Genomic DNA, 21,700 nt, shown 5'->3' with positions numbered 1-21,700 from the left:
ATCCTCATTTCTAATCTTATCACTCCTAATATGACCACACATCCACCTAACCATCATCATCTCTACAACATGCATCTTTTGGGCACGAGAGCTTTGACCAACACTTCACCCCCATACAAGAATGTCGGTAGACCACTCTATAGAACTTATTACCTTTGAGTTTTGGCGGTACCTTTTTATTGAGGCAAGTCTCCACATCATCCGCGCCGCACCAAATGTAATGCAGTAACCAAATGTGGAAGTGTAATACAACTTTTTACAAACAACCTAACTGTTGAGATGGTGTCGAGGAGAAACAACTAACGTAACTAGGAGACAGAACATCAAACATGGAGTCCTACCAATGATTAGGAGTGTCAATTATGTACTTAACGAAATCAACGTTGAGAGCGTCTGAATAAAGCTTATAAGTTGGTCAAGCAAACTTATCGATCACATAAAGCAAGCACAGATACAGATGGATGTCTTTTTGAAATGTTTCATTTAGGGATTGCATCCTCTATTTCATTTACTTTGAATTGGGACATTTCCTCCAGCCCGCCCCAATACATGCTTGGGCAGTGAGCAAATATTGATAATTTGATATGAAATGACCATAGCTTCAAGGTTCTCTAAACACCCCTTAACTCACTATTCTAGAAGGGAACCCTTGGAATAACACTTAACAGGGTTTCATAGTACTGAAATTAGCAATAAAAGAAACCCAACAGTTCTTTATATTCATGCACCGGTACGTACAAACCATGTCGAAAATTTACTTTGATAAACTGGAATAGCAGAAAAGGAAACATTATTAATCTGGTTACGGTTGCATTGATAATAGACCTAGAAAGTATAGAGGAAACATCATTTATCCACTTGTAGATTTGCACGTGAGAAAGGATTAACCAATCCGAAGCTGAAACTTGTATTATGACAGGCTTCACTGTAAAGCAATAAAGCCAAGGTCATTCGGCACCTTTGTCAAATTATCTGATGAAACCAGAGACCATTCTGCAAACTAAGAAGCTGCTGTTGTATTGCTTCTAAACCCTGTAAACCAAAAGTCAAAACAAAAAATTATCACACTGAGAACATCAATATGTACCTATTCTGCTAGGTACAAATCTCAGTAGCTACTTTTACCTAGCAAATGAAACAAAAGGAACAAAGAAAATGAGTGAGATGCCCTATGACATGGATAGTGGATCTATAAAAGACCATTGGAAAAAACAGTGTTACATATTAAAACAGGAGTGGTACACTACTTTCCACACACCTTGTTGGTCACGGTAATTCAGTCTCATGGTGGAAACAGTTAGAACTACACTTCTGCTTATTCGACCAATATGAAATATTTTTTAGCTGAAAGCAAGCTTGCAAGTTCAGCCGCTCTTGTGGAGAAAATAGAGACAAAAATCACTAGCAAGAAACCAAAGCTTTAAGCTGATTCAGGCAAAACACTATTATGTCCCTAACATGCAGGAGAAAATAATTTCTTAAAGAACCCAAAATTCACATGAAAATGAACTATGCCATCAAGAGCCAAAGGGGGGACAAAGGAGATGGAACCAAGAAAAATAATGTGTTATATTCATTTACTCTTTAATGAGAGTGTCTCCCACTCACCAAATTCATATATCATGCGCACCTTTTAGCTTTGTGGTGAGCCAATCTTCAAAAGGCAAGGCAGAGGCGAGAATGGCATCGCCTTTAGTATTTTCTTAAAAAAGGCTATCAATTTAGGATTTTAGAAGTTCAAATATAATTTGAGGTTTTCTTTTCAAATCCCCACAGTTGCACTCTTAGACAGAGACTGCAATTCAAACCAATCGACTCGACTAGACTTCTCTGGTGATTAGCCAGACTTTTCCGGCGACTCCAAAGTCCAATCAATAAGTATTTCTTTTCTTCAAATTTTCTCTTCCTCTGTTATTTTTCCCTTCTTCTCAGAGTTACTTCTACATCCGTTTTTTTCTCACTATTCTGATTTTTGTTCTCATTTGAGTTCTAGACTTTTAGTATGTATTATTTATTTTCAGTTTTTGAATTGAAAGATTTTTTAATATGTTGTTGCTATTCAAATTTTGATTATTTAGATATGCAATTAAATATTTTCATTTTTTGGTATTAATGGCACCACACTTCAAAAAGGCGAGCGGCCAAACAGACCCTTGTCGTCTTTCACCGTCCAAAAGACCAATCATGTGTAAGGAGACAAAAATTTTCCAAATTTGACCAGATTTCTAGGTACACTAAGGGGTCAACTTTCACAATTTTCTTTTCCTTTGTTTAATACACTGTCATTATAGGCATGGCTAATAAGTAACTCATATGGATTGTGGAATATGATTGAGGCATTTCTCTGAATAGTCAATTTTAACTTCCTTATGTGCTTCCAAATGAATTATCCTTAGTAAAGCCCCGTTGAGCCTTTTAGCCTTTAATTTTGGATTAACCACATTGAGTCGAATCCTTTTTATTGATACCATGACTTTGTTTGATCCAAAAATTGATCCTTAATGCACTATGTTAAGAGGCAAAATGAAAACAGTGGTAGAAGTGAAGTAGGTGGAAATGCTTGTTTTGTGGTGAAATTAAAGAAAGAAGGTGAAAAACATGGCCCATGATTATAAATTGCAAAAGAACTTGTATTGAAAAAAATTATAAAAGAAAAATATTCCTTGAATAGGAAACATGTGCTTAAATATACCAAAGGTTAAAGCTTGAAACATGAATCGAAGGATATTTGTGAGGTTTGTACCAAAGAAAAGAGAAGTTGTTGAAGAAGTATGTCTGAAAAATAAAATAATTGCATTAGGGAAGGAATAGTCACAAAGGCTGCATTTGGTATGAAGATAAACATTTTCCAAAAAATGTTTTTCAATTTTCTCATGTTTTATTGGGTTAAATGTTTTGGAAAATATTTCCCAAATCAATTCATTTTCCTCAAATTTAAGAAAATGAATTTCCTTCAAAACTCAAGAAAAATATTTTCCAAAATTCTCTTCTACATTTTCCACTCACCAACAAAACATGAGAATATAAGTCAAAATCTACTTATTTCCAGGAAAACATTTTCCTTCATACCAAACACACTCTAAATATATCCTAAGAGATCGTTCGGTAGAGTGTATAAGAATAATGTTAAATAGAGTGTATTAGTAATTGTTGCATTAGCTATGCATGTGCTTGTATTGTGATTATTTCAATGCATTGTTTGGTTTGGTGCATTAAAAATAGCATGTATTTCATTAAAAAATTATTTACAAAGATACCCTTCACGACGGAAAAGATGTTTAAAAAGCTTAGAGGGACAATTGGGTCTTTTATCATGTTAATCTGTGCTTTAAAACCATTGCATTGCTAATACACAGAAATCCATGATATTATCAATGCACACTTTAATACACAATAGAGTGTATAACTAGTGCAAGCATTAGTTATACATAGGTTGAAAAAGAGTACCAAGGCTAATACATGCATTATTTTTTCTAATACACTCTACCAAACGACCCCTAAATGTACCCTCCTTTGCCTTAAGCCAACATTACAACCAAACTTAAGTCCTCTTGATTCCATGATTAGTGCTTTGTGAAAATTAAAGTACACTAAGGGCAAGCTTATGGTATATTAGAATATGTAAGAACATTTGTTGAGGATGAGTACTAAACCTTGAAAACTAGGCCATGGTTTGAAATATGATGAGTGTAAGGCTATACTAAAAATGGTGAGGGCATTCATGACGCAAGTTTGGGTGAATTATATTTTGGTGTGTTCTTATATGATTACGTTGGCCCGAAATATTCGTGAAGAGTCATTCATTGAGGTTATGTGGTGTTGATTGGTAAACTAACAAAATGAACTAAATTGTTGATTGTTACATAAAGTGTGGATTACAAAAGCATGATTGACTATGTTTGGTTGATTTTACTGTGGGTGGATAAGTCCAAAGTTGATAAATGATGAGGTAGTGATCTTGAGCGTATTTATATGCCCAATTACTACGTATTGCTCGTGTTTACCTTACGTTTTGAGAGCATTCTTAATTCTAATTGGTATATTTAGATAATTCCTACGATGATTGCACACTAACCTATATGATTAGTTGTATGTAGGGATTCCTAAGGAAGTATGTACATAACGAAAGTAGAGATGACATTGACGAAAATGAACCAAAGGAGAAGCCGGACGCACTGCCCCAGCACATTAGACGCAATGGTGTGGCAGGGCGCGAGCATCAAAATTTTAGTGAACACTTCCAGGCGTAACTGGCGTAAGGCGCCAGGCCTGGACATGCCCAAACCTCTCTTGGCGCGATTTTGGTGCATTGTCCCCGACTTTTCCAGCGAATTTTAGTTGTTTTAGGATTCCAAAGTTAAATAAAAGTGGGAATTAATTTCCTGAACTCTATAAATATGACCCTAGGGTTATTTGGTGAAGTACTTCTTTTTCGTGCGCGAGAGCAATGGATTAACAATTTGTGTTAGGTTTCAATTCTCTACTCTTCCTTTAAATTCGATTTGTATGAAATTAATAGTTTTTGAGTCTTTGAATATTACGATTGGCTAAAAAAATATTTGTTTTGGGGCTGTAGCTATGAGTAATTGTTAAACATCAATTGTATTGAATTAACGTTGGTTATCGCTTAAATTACTTTTGTTTTCTTTGTTTTAGTATTTTATGTTTGATCATCATAGAGATAAATCTATAATCTATTCTTGAACTCAAGAGATAGAGAGGTAGATAGACCAAAGAATATAAAGAGCTCAATCTCTCTTACATATCTTTGAATATTATGATTGGCTAAAAACTCTTGTCCTGGGGTTGTGGCTACGAGTAATTGTTGAACATCAATTGTTTTGAATTATGTTGGTTATCGCTTAAATTACTTTTGTATTCATGTTTTAGTATTTTATGTTTGATCACCATAGAGATAAATCTATTGTCTATTGTTGAACTCAAGAGATAGAGAGATAGATAGACCGAAGAATACAAAGAGCTCAATCTCTCTTTCATATCACTTGTTCAGATTCGTGTTCAGGATTGACACCGAACGAACACTGAGCTTGGTTAAGAAACAAGATAAAATTACAAATGCTCGCCAATTGAGTTTTGTCTATCTCCATTCGACGATATGGTTAGATAGTCAATTAGAGTAGGCGATTAGAGGTCGAGAGATCATGATCATAAAATCAACCTTGTAAATCAGTCATTTGATAACCATAGTTGATTCATCACGTGAGATATGATACATGAAACCCTATGCATGTTGCAGCTTTGGAATTGTCCCTTAATTATTTCAATCACCGAAATTGAAGTTGTCGTTATTAGTTACTTTTATAATTGAATAATTTGCAATAATAGTATTGAACAAAAACAGAAGTTCTTGAAAACGCTTTCTTTAAATTGTTAAATTAATATAAATTGATCGTAAATCCATTGGGTTCGACAACTCGATTCTAAAAGAGGCATTTATTACTTATGCGACTACGTACTTTTGCTTATGCATTTGGGAGCAACAAGTTTTAATAATAGTTATTTATAGTTGTTATTAGCAATATCTCATTTCAGTAACATTAGGAAACCATGTCACAGTTTCTAGGGGGGAGTTTATCTCATCAATATTGAGTTTAAAATCTATATTTAACCAATGAAATCTAAGCAGAAAATTATTCCAATAATTTAGTACTTCAACTTAAGAGATTGCAGGTTCTCTCTTGATGAACCGAAAACATAGTCGTAGGAAGAAAACATCTAATTTCATCATGCAACTTCTCATAACTAGATTCATTTAAGGACCGTAACAACTTATTATCAGAGCAGGCATTATGGGAGACCAAATCCAACAATGGGGACAATTGGTGAACTTGTTCCAAAAAGAATGTGCAGCCAATTTAGCCAAGACATTAAGCCATAAATGGTCATTTGGATGCACTCACAAAGTATTTAGCAAATTCAAAGGCCAATTATGAATCAAGTGAAAATGTCGGTCGCAATTGAGGTTGGAAGGGTAAAGCTACAGTGGAAGGAGGGTCAAAATCATAATAGGAGGAAGTTCCATCATTCCTAGGTATACAATGTTGGATTTTCCACAATTTAATGGCAAATAGGACCCTTTGGGATGGCTGAACAAGTGCAAGCATTTCTTTCAACACCAGCAAATACACACCAGTAGAAGAAAAAATAAGACTTGCTTCTTTCATTTGGAAGGAACTACACAACTCTGGTTTCTTCAACTAGAGAAAGATATGCCTCAATGCTCTTGGGATGAGTTCAACAGTCAATGCAACCTTTGTTTTGGACCAACAATTAGAAGTAAAAATTCGGGAGAATTCGCTAACTTAAGACAAATTGGGACGGTGTCAGATACCAAGAAAAGTTTGAGCAACTGGTTTGGCGGGTTGGTTACCTTACACAGGGGTAAAAAGTTGAATTTATATGTAGTGGTCTTGCTGATTAAATAGCAATTGTGTACAATTGCATAACCTTCAATTGAGGTAGAGTTGCATAATCCTCCCGATTTGGCTATGACAAGTATTTCCCAGCTTTATGAAAGCAAGGAACAACCTCTTTATTTGCAATTGTTAGATGTATGTATATCAAAGACAACATACAACACGCCAAATTTGTGAAGAAATTGACCAGATTTGAATTGCAAAAAAGACGACTTAACAGGACTTTTTGTTTCAAAAGTGGAGAACTGTTCACCCGAGATTATCATTGTAAGATATTTTTCTAGGTCGACTCAATAAAAGATGAGGAACAATTTGTTGAAAAAGAGGGAAATACTAGTAGTTTCCACCCTGAGCGCTTGAGAGATGAGCAAGATTTAAATGAGGGAGGAAACCATGTCCTAGTTTCTAGGAGTAGTTAGCTTATTAATACTGTATTTAAACTCAATGGTTATCCCATGAAATCTAAGCAAAAAATTATTCCAGTTTTTGTGTATTTAAACTCAAGAGATTGCAAGTTATCTCTTAACGAACCCGCACCATCGGTCATAGGAAGAAAACATGTGATTACATCTTGCAGCGTGTCCCATAACTAGATCCATATTAGGGACCATATTAAAGTAGTTACGACAATGACGCATCCTAAACTATTATGCATGCTCTTATATCAAAAGAAAATGAGGTCCACTATTTCAGATGGAAAATAGGTTACTGAAGACAACATCCATTATGGAAACACTCTCTCTACCCCACAAAGGTAGGGTTAAGGTCTAAATACATCCTACCCTTCCCAGAGACACTTGTGAGATTGCACTGTGTTTGTTGTTGTTGTTGTTTGATGATGGAATCCATCACATCAATACCTAGGAGTACTCTCTTTTTAAGAAAGGCAAGTAGAACATCAATGCGTAGGTGTGCTCATTTACTCCATTCTTTGTTGCAATTTACTTAGTATGTAAGGAAATCAGAGAGGAGGGAGCTACTCCCTTCTCTGCTGCACTTTACTCGGTACGTACATCATCTACCATGCAATAGTCATATTTATCTTACGCACGGTACTCGGAACAATCATAAGAATGGCTCCCAAAACTTGAAGTTTGTTGTGTAAGAGAATACTTTTATTACATGCAGATCAAATAAGCTAAACAAATGAAGTAGGCAGCCAAAGGAAGAAAAACAAAGAGAACTTACCCCATGATCCATGGGCTGGCAAGCTGACGTACTGAGGACATGACCCTCTTGAGCTTGTATCATGTGCACAGTCACGAGGCTGTAAAAAGGACGGTATTGAAGCACATGCTTATTGTTCACTTCTAATTGTAATGGGGAAGATTAGGGGAATGACAGTATGGAAATAATAGAGATTCAAGATAAACATGAAATTAACTTTTCCCAGTAACTTGTATGATGAATAAAATCAGAATACCAAAACAAAGCCCATATTCTTCCTAATCCCCCTGCTTCTAACATCTAGGATATTTATCAATGGGATGACCCAGGGGGTAATGGATGATCAAAAAGAAGGAAGGTCATTGTTTATTGTTCATTTGTCTAATCAGTTGGCCTTTCGGCAATCACAAAACCTTAGTAACTAGACATATAAACAAGATATACATCCTAAACTATCAAATCATGAACTTCTCTGCATTATGGTCATGTATTATCTACTGCTGAGGCTGTCCGGGATAGAAAAGAATGGAAGGTACTTCCTTGATGCTTACAAAGATTTCTGTTTTAGATCAGGCACCGACAAATGTGTCTGATATTTTTTATTTGATGCTATAAGAATCATGGTCACATAACAATAAATGTGAGATCACAAAGCATTTATTGCAGTATTTCTGTCAGAGCATCAGAGAGACGACCAACCTCAAAATTCTTATAGAAACATATACGAAGTTCTTCCAGGGCATCGCCTGAGCATACCAACTCTGGGGTTGTATGAAAAGCATTTTGAATGGATGAAATGATGCCTCCTAATGGATACTTTTCAGAATCTGATGGTACATATCCAGCTTCAAATAGAACTTCCTGGCATTGTGTTTGTGTGTGTAATTTTAGTCAAGTACCACACATAACCACTATTTGGTTAGTTGACTAACAGGGAAAAAAAACTTACAAGTGTTCAACAGATTTTAAAAGGAAACAGTAGAGACTAATCAATGAGCAACAGCATATTCATATGCAATTATCAGGCATAAAATCGCGAGGTGGTTAGTTTATTGACATTGAAGAGGTCTTGTTAATATTCATCTGATAACAAAATGAAACTGTATCAACAATAATACCATTATAAAGAGTTTTTAATGCATAAACAATGATATCAAGAATATTTTGATACAGTTGATTAATCCACAAGTTACAGCATGTACATTACACAATGCATGTCCAGGTTACGTCCCCTCCTCTCCCCTTAATTCTTCTGTTAATTACCAAGTCACAAAGATTTCCCTCTTGATAAATGTTGTATGGACAAGAATAATAAACATCCATAAGTAAGTTTTAACATATAACTAAACGACTGAAAACAAAATGAAACTGTATCAACAATAATACCATTATAAACCATTTTTAATGCATAAGCAATGATATCAAGAATGTTCTGGTAGTATGTTACACTATGCATGTCCAGGTTAGGTTCCCCACCCCCCACCCCCCACACCTTGATTTTGCTGTTAATTACCGAGTCACAAATATTTCCTTCTTGATATATTTTGTATCGGCAAGAACTAGGTACTAATAAACATCCATAAGTAAGTTTTAACATATAATTATTCAAGATGCAACTTCTTCTGTGTTTGATATCATCATCAACTTCATAGAACGAAAATATCCCAACAACATTAGAAAAAATTAGAATGTATAACCAAAAAGAAGGAAAAGGACATGAAATTGCTACAATAAAAAAATATATTGGCCTTCCAAGGATATTATATCAAAACTAAAATACATAGCATGAAAAATCACTTACTGTGACGTTATATTTGAAGTAAACATTCAACGTTGTCAAAAAGAATTCATATTCGTCAAGGACAACTGGATAAGCACATGTCCCGTGTTTTTCTGCAATCAATAAGCATGAAAATATAGTCACAAAGGATAAATTAAAGAGGCTCCTACCTGACTTATGTCCGTGTGATATATTTAAAGCGCATATAACTGTACCAGACCTTCTGTACTATAATCAGATTGGATTTAGTAGAGAGATAAGGCCCTGTGTTAATCTCCATATACCTCCCTATTGAAACCAGGCGTTTCGTTGGTAACCATAATATATTATACCACAGCATAATACATACTATGAAGTGTTGGTTGAGGAAAGAACATGATTTCTTTTACATATTGCATTGCAAAAAAATATGATAACCACTTTTCGTAGGTGGATCCTCAGTGTAATGTAGAGGGATTAATGCTCCTGATAACCCCACACTCCCCTCGATACTCCTTAACCGCTACCAAATGCAGAATATGAGTTATTCAATCCCATCCACAATCTTTTTTTGGTTGGTTAAAAAGTAGGCAAAAGTAAAGCCCATCCCTAATCTAGTTCTGTGAATCTCTCTAGATCTGGTTGCATTAGGGTCCGTCACAATCCACCACTGATGTGAACTCTCATTAAAATGCATTGGCAATTGAATTTGAGAAACATCCAAGGGACGGAATAGCATAACTTTGTATAGTGTCCTCTTCATACTTCCTCGAGTTGTCTCATTACAAATATCTCAATTGAAATTATATGTAAATATTTTGATAACCAAAATTATATGTAAACCTTGCTAGCTAAGAAACACAATGTTTTGTCTTTATGTCCTATGTTGGCACATTATTGTCATACCAAAGGAGATTACGGTATCCTCTTTGTATGCACATTAAGTGCACACCCAAAGACATCTCATTGATGAAATGACAAAAGCAGAAGGAAAAAACTACCTCATACCTCAGTTTTAGAAGGAGAAGAAAGAAATAGATTAATAGTAGTAATAACAATAATAATAAATAATAATAATAATAATAATAATAATATACCAGGAATTAAATGTCTTATCACTTATCAGTATCCAAGGTGAAGAAGGGAGCTACTCTTAATTTTTTAAGAGATGTAAAGAATCAAGTAATTTCTAGGTTTTTACATCCTTGGCTCCTTGCTGCAGAAATCTAGAACCCTGCTTCTCAATTAGATTCTAGAAAATAGCAAGCTCTTAACCTTCTTTCATCTTGTACAATTAATTTTATTTTTTGGTAAATGACAATATTATTACAGAAGTCAACATTACAATCCAGAAAAACAAAAACAGAAAAACAGAGAGGCCCAGCTGGACATGAAGACCCAAGTCAGCTACAACTAACAGCAAAGTACTCATAGCCCCCAAGTCCTCAAGTATCAGCTAGTAAACTATAGCATTAAAGGTAGTAGTTAAGTTCATCCATTCTCCTAGTCAATCTCTTGTATGATTAATTTAATATAAATAAGGAATAAGGCAAGGTAATTACCCCACTGTAATTATCTCCAGAGTCAGCATAGAGGAGTGCAAGAAGAATGAGTCAGTTCCTTAATGGTATCAAATTCAAATAATCAATGAATAAGATAACAGTGAAACCACCTCATGACCCCAGAATGGTCCTTTTTTGTGATGGCAAGATCTGGGGGAACTACAACTTAAGGAAGGCCAATACTTCCTCATGGGCTCGAGCAATGTTGAAATCTGACCAAAAAAAAAACTTGGCTCATAAACATAAAAAAGTGATCTCAGTGATGAGGAGTAAGCATGAAATAGATTAAAGAGAAACACCACTATGATTAAGGAAATCTAAGCTTCTCAATGACCTCAGAATTTGCAAATATCCTAGCTAACCAATAAAGTTCCGGAATTTGCAAATATCCTAGCTAACCAATATAGTTCACAGACGCTTGCCGCTGCTAAATAGAATAAATCATTTCAAGCCAGTTCACATCAAAAGATTACTGATGGCTTAACGCTCTAATTGTTTTGCAAAAATTCATTGGTGCACATCACATAATCTCACATCCTAGTCTATGTTGCCAATAAATATGTGCAAATCTATCACAGAATTAAGATCTGAAAACTTAAATCATACATAGACAGAAGGTCATATATTCACATACTTCATGATTAATAGTTAAAATAATAGCATGTAGAACAAAGCATAAGTGTTCACACAAGAAGAAATGCTCAATATAAAATTTGGGAAATCCTAAGTGAATGCCTAAACTTTATCAGAGCTGTGCAGCCAAAGGTGTTGCCAGTGATATAGCTGGAATGAGGACCACGGGAGACAAATGTTTGAACCCCAACAGAAGCGAAAGATGTAGGTGATTTTTACCTGACGGCTGACGCCACTACTATCCCAACAAAAAGGAAAAGAAAAAAGAACTTTGTGAACTCCTGTGACTTAGTCGTGCCATCAGAAGACACTGTTGTTCCAGTTACAAACTGTTGAGTAGCAATGCAGATAGTTCTCACATTGAAATCTTCTGGGGCGAAAAAGCAGAATAAGCAAACATACCTCCTTCTGATCAAAAGGGCGACCAGAACAACAGGAAGGCCAAGTTCCATCGTTATATTCAGTCCAAAGTCCATCTAGAAGACAAGAAACCTTATTCAGTTGTATGTTTCACTTGTGACCACATGAAACTGAACTACTACAGAGCTCTGGCAGAAGGGAGTGGGACTTACGAATTGTGAATACAGAAGGCGAGTTTGAGCTGGAAAAATACAAAAAAAATCACAAAGGTAAGCTCCTATTTGAAATTGTAGGAAAACAAAGAGTCGTGTCGGTGGCCCGAGTAGATTTAGTTATGAAAGAGCCAATATTCAAGAAGAAATGAATGGATTTGCCCAAATTTGAACGTAATAGTATAAATTAAAATAGATACCGGCTGCAACAAGCGTTGGAAGAGCAGCAATGGCGAGTTTTCCGGCAATAGGTGCCGGGCCATTGAAGAGCTAGCTTGAAGTAATCGAACTGTCTCTGTTTTCCTCCTCTTCTAAGTAATCCAACTTCCTCATCCCATCCACCCTTCACTGCAATGAGAATACAACATACTAATAACATCCACAGATTAACAATTGCAGGAGAAGACATGGTGGCTCTTCTCTTCAAATTTTCACTCTTTTTTTTTTGGATTTCTTTCTATGGATGCAATCCATTGAATTGTCAAACTGTATTAAATACTAATAATGAAAGAAGACGAAGACTGGTAGGACACGGCAGTTTTTGATTATTTTTAAAAAAAATAAATGAAAATGAGTAGAGGCATAAAATGCAACTTGAGAAAATTAAGCGAAATAAATCTCGTTTTTATTTTTGATGACAGATTAATCAAGAGCCGGTTAAATTTTTTAAAAACATAATTAATTAATTATAGGACTAAATTAACATTTTAAAAACTTTCTAATATTTAATAAAATATAAAAAAGCACACTTTTATAATTCGAACCAAATCATTTAAAAAGAAAAATATTTCATCTTCCCTCCTCTCTTCTCTCTCTTCTTTTCTTTATCTTTTTCCTTAGAAATTCGGGAATCCGTCGTAACTCTTCCTCTGCCGTCGTTACTCTTCCTCTCCAGTCCTTTATTACTCTCTCATCTTTCTGATCTGTAATCGTGTTCGACTAGAAATGGGTAAGTAATTTTTTGAAATACTTTACAATTTTCGAAGTTCATTTCTTAGATTAATGAACAATAAAATATTCTGTAGGTGTAAAAACTGAATAATCGACTTAATGGTGTGTATTATTTATCATTTTTGAAAGAAAATCAGCCAACTCAAAAAATCCTTATTTTGAGGAAATGTATCTGTAATGTTATCATTAAGTGAAAAGTCGTTTTTTGTTATTGTTGTTGTTCTTTTTTTTGGCCATTTTGTTGATATGATTTTAACGTATGTTGCCACATTTTAGTGATATGTTGGTCATCTGTTGCCACATATGATTCAAATGTTGCAATAATCAGTACAGATTTGTCAACATATGATGCATCTGTCGCTACATAAGATGTATATGTTGCGCAACAACAGGTACATATGTGGCAACATAATGTTAATTTATCGCAACAGACTATCCATCGCTTGCAATATACTGCTAATATTATTTTATAATGAATTGTAAATTGATATGTTGGTCATCTGCTGCTACATAAGATTCAAATGTTGCAATAATCTGTATAGATGTATCAACATATGATGCATTAGTTGCTACATAAGATGGATATGTTGCGCAACAGCAGGTACATATGTGGCAACATAATGTTAATTTATCACAACAGAATATCCATCGGTTGCAACATACTGCTATTATTATTTTATAATGAATTGTAAAATATCAATATTTTTTTATTTACCTTGTAGATGAAATGATACAAAAAGCTTCATCCATGTCAACAACTCAATATTCTAACATGAAATGCTCTTTTTGTCTATGCGAAGAATGTGAGCAGCAACATGATTATTTTATTAGTCGTGTTAAAAAACTCACTGATATTTTTAAGGAAATGTCTCATAATATTGATGTGCAAAGATCCAAGAAGACTTCACAGCCTTTGAAATGTAGAAGGTTAAAAAAATCTATTTCTCAAATACTTTCTATGATTATTGAGAAGAAAGAAGAGGAGAAGAAGGCAAAGGAGGAGAAGGAGAAGGAAAAGGAGAAGAATGCAAAGGAGGAGAAGGAGAAGAAGGCAAATGAACAGAAGGAGAAGGAGAAGAAGGCAAAACAGGAGAAGGAGAAGGAGAAGAAGAAAAAGGCAAAGGAGATGGAGATGGAGAAGGAGAAGGAGAAGGAGAAGCAGAAAGAAAAAGCGAAAGCGAAAAAGAAAGGGAAGAAAGTCGAAGTTGTCAGTTGTGATGTGAAGCGACAATATTCATTTGAAGGTTTTAACATTGACGGCGAGGGTCCAACTGAATAATGTCATCCTTCTCACAATGGATAAAAGAGGGTCTTTACAAGCATCATGCAAAAAAGTAAGTAATGTAAAGCAAGTAAAGCCGTTCAACTATTATTAGAATTTCTTCTTGTTGTCCAATATATAATGATTTATAATGATTACACAATTGCATAGGAAACAAGGAGGATCACTACTTAGCCAATTGCTCAAAACTTGAATTTGAAGAACTTGATTTAGTAGTTGCATTTCCAATGAATAAGGACTGGTTTGACATAATGTCTCAACCCAATAGGTGCTGGAATGATGAGGTAAATCCATGCTCACTTTTATATGTATTGTTTAGTACATGAATATATACAATTAAATTGATACACTTGTTTGATGCATGTGTGCAGTATGTAGATGTCATATTTTACTATTTGCGTAAGAAGTCGAAGCAAAAGATTACAGTCTGAATATCAATATACCATCACTAGTTGTTTTTTCAAAACATACATTGACAATTCTAGTGAATATGAGGATAAAATCATTGACATAATGAAAGGTTATGCTATACCTTCTGGAATGCCTTGCACTTGACGGATGATGTTTATGTCCCGGTAACTAGTAATGGGGAATTCCATTGGGTCTTGACAGTCGTTGCATTGAAGGAGCGGTGCATAAAAGTGTATGATTCCATGTCCTCAAAAAAATATAATTTCGATAGTAATAAACACGACAAAATTATATGTAGCAACAGATAGTATATATGTAGCAACACATAATATATATGTAGCAACAGATAGTAAATATGTTGCGACAGATAGTATATCTGTAGCAACAGAGAGTATATATGTAGCAACAGTTCGTATATATGTAGCAACAGATAGTATATATGTAGCAACATATGTCCACAGTTTTAATTGTCAAAATTTAAAAAAATGGCTTTATTTTTATTTTCCCTTCTTCTATAAATGTCATTTCGTATTCCACAAGATTTATTTATTTATACTAATTTCTCTTCTATATATAAAATTTCTGTAGTAATAAACACGGAAAATTTATATGTTGCAACAGTTAGTATATATGTAGCAACAGATATTATATATATAGCAACATATTTCACAGTTTGAATTGTCAAAATTAAAACAAAATTGAACGGTTTTAATTTTCATTTTCCCTCTCTCCTCTCTCCTCTCTCTTCAATAAATATCGTTTCGTATTCCACAAGATTTATTTATTTATATTAATTTCTCTTCTATATATGTAATTTCTGTAGTAATAAACACGAAAAAATTATATGTTGCAACAGTTAGTATATATGTAGCAACAGATATTATATATGTAGCAACATATGTCACAGTTTGAATTGTCAAAATTAAAAAAAAAAATTGAACGGTTTTAATTTTCATTTTCCCACTCTCCTCTCTCCTCTCTCTTCTATAAATGTCGTTTCGTATTCCACAAAATTTATTTATTTCTTCTCTACTGCCAACTTCTCCTTCTTCTCTTCGATTCTCTTAGTCCTTCCTTCACATATCATCTTCTACAGCAAGGTGGTGTTGTCCTCATAATTTCTACTTTATCGTTGATATATATCTTCTTAGGTAAGGTAACATTTAATTAGGGTTTGAAATGCATGTGCTTATCTGCTTATTGCCTGTTTTGACTTGTAGTTGTAGCTCATGTGTGTGTGGCTTTCAAATATTTTATTTTTGTGGTTGCAGATACAAATATAATGGCTCCTGTCAAAAGAAAACTTGATATTGATACATCTGACTAAACAAAGATCCAGAAGAAGGCTAGGTCTAAAATTCATAGGAAGAGGAACGAAAATACTACACTTTTAGAAAAACTTGCACCTGAAGCGATTTCTTCTTCTCAAGCAGAAGTAGAATTTTGTCAAAAAGAATATAAACAAAGACAAGTAATGGAGGAAGAAGATGAAAAAAAAAAGTTGAGGTACAAGGGAAAATAAATAAAGTTCAGGAAGAAGAACGGGAAAATACAGAAGTAGTAGTTGTGGCACAACAAGAAAAAATAAATGATGTTCATGAAGAAGAACAAGAACTTCATGAAGAGTTCAATGCTAGTGGTGATGATGAGATAAAAATCATCCATGCAGACACTTTTTCTGTGCATCTGCGGCCTGATGCTAATGGTGACAGCATCATTAGGCCAGTTCTGGGAAGACCATTCGTCAAATTCAGAAATATCTTCAAGAGAAACCAATTGGAAGATTTTTTCAGAAATAGTTGTCTTGGTCATTTTCTTGATTTACCCATTGATCTACTTCCACATTTTCAAATGACCATCGTATATGAACTTTTGAAAAGAAGGTTCATTTTTGAAAATCTCAATAAGAAGGATGGGATTCTAATTAATTATTGTGGCATGCCAATTTTCTTTGGCATAAGAGAGTTTGCAATAGTTACAGGGCTAAAATGTCATCCTCCTGTTGAGACCATTCCTGAATACATTGTTAAAACAGAACCACGACGAAAGAAAATAGTTAAAGAAGTAGCAGAAATAGGACAACGGTCACTGCCAACTGAGGAGCAGGATTTGATGTCCCTTGTTGCCAAAAGCTTTAAAAATTCTGACTTATTAAGTTTGTTGGAACGGGAGGATACATCAAGGAAGCACAATGAGTCATTGTTCTTACTTTTTGGTTTACACATAATATTCTTTTGCCGAAGGATCCGGGCAACAACATACTTTTAAAGTATGTCAATTTCTGTCAGGATATTGAAGCTTTCAAAAACTACCCGCGGGGTCATGAGAGCTTTCATTAAACTGTCGACTACATATTGAGGCCTTTAGGAGAAAAGACCAGCAACTTGTTTGCTTTCATGGTAAAGCTGAATGTTTTTAATCTTCTTATATTATATTAAGATATAATTCAACATTTGATCATTGACAGATTTTCGTTTTTTACAGGCTTGGGCATTTGAAGTCATTCCTAATTTGATCCACTAAGTAATTGCAGCAGAAGAGAGATCATCCCCAAGGATGATGAGATGGTTAATGGCAAGAACAAAAACTACCAAAGAAGGGCATATTCCAGATCTTTTTAACCCTCCTTTTGATGCAGTAAGTTGTTATTAATATATTACAGACATATGTTGCTACATTTGTGTCACATGTTGCTATAGATAATTCATCTGTTGCTACAGATGAATTGTCTGTCGCAACATGTGTCACAAATATTGCTACAGATGAATCATCTATAGCAATTTGTGTCACATGTTGCAACACATGACTCGTCTGTAGCAACATGTGACACAAATGTTGCTACAAACGAATCATGTGTTGCGACATGTGCCACAAATATTGCTACAGATGATTCATCTGTAGCAACATTTGTGACACATGTCGCAACAGACAATTCATCTGTAGCAACATTTGTGACACATGTTGCGACAGACAATTCATCTGTAGCAACAGAAAATTCTTACTAATGACTCATTTTTACTATTTTAGGTTGTCCATCCATGGATTACCCCAACAGAAGAGGAATTGCAAATGTCATATCTAATAACTCTAGAGTTGGTTGAAACCATTTCTGATCCTGTTGCGGATAGAGTTAAAATGGTGTTGGCTGGAGCAACAACCATCAAAAGAGAGAGAGTTCCTAATGAAGTCAGTAATGAATTAGTTGTTTTTTATGCTGATGATGGTGTTGATGTTGATTATGGTGCTGGTGTTGGTGCTGCTGCTGCTTGTGTTGGTGCTGCTGCTGGTGCTGGTGCAGGACAACACGAAGGGGCTACATCTTGTAGACGATGTTGTGGCTTTCTCTGTGAGAAGTGTAAAAAACATGATGAAGATTCTATCATGTATCTACAAAAATTGAGTGAAGCTGTAAATGAATTTAAAAACAAGAGGGGTGTGAAGGTCATTATATCAAAGAATGTGCGGCATGCATGTACTCCAAAGGTCAAGCAGAGAAAAGAATCATTTGTCAAGGCAATGCAAAATTTGAAGAGGAAGATGTTTGGAGAAATTCCAAGGGTCGTAATGGAGGAAGAGGTGAAGGAGTATAAAAAGTTGAATATTTATAGGCGTCCCTCTGTAGCTGAAAAAGAAGCAGTAATTAAGGTGACCAGTGCAAAGGATATTTGAATGGAGTACGGCATGCATGTTTTTACTGGTCAAGATTTCAGGTACATGACAAGCCTAACAGTTTGGTGGGAATACTGCTAATCCTATTTTTTATATTATTAACTATTTATTATGTCTTTTCAGTTAATACTCTTCCTAACTATTTAATATTATTTTTTATTTCAGTATATTGACGAAATCCTTAACCTCATGTGTCAGAGGCATTGGAAATACCCGGACTACTATGATCCAAGAGATAAAATCCTGGATCTCAACTTCTGTATGAACTTCCTACATAGATATAATTAAATGAGCGATGAGGCAACAATGTCAAGTGGTAAAAGCATGAGTCAGTTACTAGATGACTTTTTATGGAATGATGATATGATTGACTATGTCAGGGGTATTAAGCCAACTCCTGGAGGCATGGATTGGATTGATGCAAAAAGGATTTTGACAGTCATGAATATTTCGGGTAATCATTTCGTGACTGTTGAGATTCTCTTGCACGAGGGATTGATCAATGTTTATGACTGCAACCTGGTGGTTACAGAAAATGACAAGTTTTTCACACTCATACAACATGTATTCGAGTTGCTGCCTAAATTGCTGAAACAGAGTGGAATAATGAATCATTTTCCAGAGAAGTTGCTCACTCAACAATAGGAATTAAACGGTCGAATAGAACCTATGGTACAAAATGCAAGTGGAGTGGCGTGCGGGTCATATTCCATTGCATTCATTGAGCACTTGATTAGTCGAACAGAATTGCATCCACCCAGTTCACTGTTATGTGACAATCTAATTGAACAGATGCAATATATTTGGGCTAATGGGATAATATCTCAGTGCTTAAAGCCTTGACGTTATGCTTGTAATTAAAGACAATGTTTAATTTATCAAATATGTTATTTTATTTTATCTTAAAGAAATGTAATTAAAGACAATGTTTATTTTATCAATTTGTCTATCACAACATTTGGCATATGTCGCTACAGATGATTCGTATATCGCAACATTTGAGTCAAATGTTGCTACAGATGATTATATGTAGCAATATTTGTTGCATATGTTGCTATAGATGATTTTATGTATCAACATTTGAGTCAAATGTTGCTACAGATGATTATATGTAGCAATATTTGTTGCATATGTTGCTATAGATGATTTTATGTATCAACATTTGAGTCATATGTTGGTATAGGTGATTATATGTAGCAACATTTGAGTCAGATGTTGCTACAAATGATTATATGTAGCAACATCTGAGTCATATGTTGCTACAGCTGATGCGTATATCGCAACATTCGTCCATCACGACATGTGGCATATATTGCTACAAACGAATCAGCTGTAGCAACATTTGAGTCATATGTTGGTATATATGATTATATGTAGCAATATTTGAGTCAGATGTTTCTACAGATGAATATATGTGGCAACATCTGAGTCATATGTTGCTACAGCTGAAGTGTATATCGCAACATTCGTCCGTCACGACTACATAATAATTTGTTGTTTCATCAGGAGTGCAAAACTACGTCTATTTAATTCCACAACTATGATAATTGTATTGATTTTACACAACTACATAATAATTTTGTATCCTCTATAAAAATTTTCTTGTTAATGCTTAAAAATACAAGACAAAAAACAAAGAACACCAACATTAGCTTCCAGATGCTACAACATTTGGTCTTTTTCTTCTCCTTCATCCCCCATTTGGTACTTATTTTGATATGACTTTCATCAACAGTGTTCAACTCCTTAATTTTGTTCGCCAATCAGAGAATAACGAACTTGAATCGTATATCTCTTCACGATCCCTCCATCTAAAGAAGTTGCATGAATTCTCCTAAAATACCACAAAGAAATAAATTTTTATTAAAAAAATAAAGAGATCTGAAATCTCCAAAATATTTTATAAATAAACACACATACACGATATCGTGGACAAGATCAAAATCTGCGACCTGGATTGCCTTTTGACCATGAAGTTTGCATTGAAAGTAGATCTCCATGTTTGCAATACATTTTAACATTCAACATAGTATCATTTTCATCATCACAAATTCGACTTAGTATAGCATTTGACATCATACCATTGGAGTACCGAAATTTGGTTTAACCAAAGTCGAATCAAATATAGAACAGTGTGACTGACAAAAAATCAAATTAGATTTGAAAAAAGGCACCAAAAAAGAAAGATGAAAAATTTGAATACCCTATTCTAGAAATGAAAATAAAAACGTATTCTAGAATGGGTTGGGCCTATTTTACTTTGTTTAAACAGAATGGGCTTTGCCTATCATTGGGCCACTTTTAAAAAAGAGTCATTTGTTATAATTATATGTTGCAACAGTTTCATTATATGTTGCGAATTTAACAACAGAAACTACATATGTTGCTACAGATGAAAAACTAAGGAGACACTAATAGATGATCCGATCGATTTAGGAAATGAAAAATGGAAATTTGAACCAAATTTTAGTGATAGAACATAAATAATCAATAATAATAAGGTATAACATTTGGAACAACGATTTAAAAGGGTGTTATATAACTATCATATGGATTTACTAGGACAATGTATGATGAACTAGTGAGATAATTGTCTTTATAAATATAATTGCTATAATCCAATGGAGAGTGTTGTTAACGATCATAATTTGTTACTTAGACATGTTGTAGTGCTATATATTGGTGTTACATATCGAATTACGTGGCAATTTAATTGAATTAAGCCCCAAAAAAGTCATTTGTTATAATTATATGTTGCAACAGGTTCGTTATATGTTGCGAATTTGACAATAGAAACTGCATATGTTGTTACAGATGAAAAATCAAGAAGACACTAATAGACGATTCGATCGATTTAGAACATAAATAATCAATAATAATAAGGTACAACAATGAAGAGTGTTGTGTAAGACCATAATTTGTTATATCATAATTCAAAAATAAGTACGAAACAAGTGAAAGCAACATTTTCACCATATGCAATATAATATGTTGCCACATATGTAATTTTAAAACAAATACAAAAAACAATAAAAATCAACATCGTCTTCAACACATATTAAATTAAATTATTCCCACACAGTAGTATGCGGATGAAATTTAACTAGATAATCTAGTTCTAAATCACAAATACACAATTCGCAACGAATATCGTCTTCATCGTCACTTCCTCTGGGCCAACCAATCCTGGGGACATTTTGTTGGGATTGATGCACAGTGCAATAAATGGGTCTTACACCCAAAATATTAGGTTTTTG

The 21,700-nt window shown here is 34.3% G+C and overlaps 1 protein-coding gene across 1 annotated transcript; it reads right to left on the bottom strand.

The window, feature by feature from the left end:
* Positions 1-675: 675 nt before the first annotated feature.
* LOC107031431 (ribonuclease 2-like) lies at positions 676-12,614 on the bottom strand. The gene is made up of 9 exons (XM_015232806.2): positions 12,331-12,614; positions 12,131-12,159; positions 11,961-12,034; positions 11,036-11,137; positions 10,926-10,929; positions 9,406-9,497; positions 8,304-8,465; positions 7,626-7,704; positions 676-1,032 (listed from the first exon to the last, which is right to left on the bottom strand). Exons 1-9 carry the CDS (start codon positions 12,537-12,539, stop codon positions 1,001-1,003), a joined length of 783 nt encoding a protein of 260 aa, XP_015088292.1. The 5' UTR covers positions 12,540-12,614; the 3' UTR covers positions 676-1,000.
* Positions 12,615-21,700: the final 9,086 nt, after the last annotated feature.

Source organism: Solanum pennellii, chromosome 9, assembly GCF_001406875.1.
Source record: "Solanum pennellii chromosome 9, SPENNV200".
NCBI classification, from domain to species: domain Eukaryota; kingdom Viridiplantae; phylum Streptophyta; class Magnoliopsida; order Solanales; family Solanaceae; genus Solanum; species Solanum pennellii.
The sequence above is the reverse complement of the archived record's forward strand: the minus strand, read 5'-3'. Positions and strand labels throughout refer to the sequence as shown.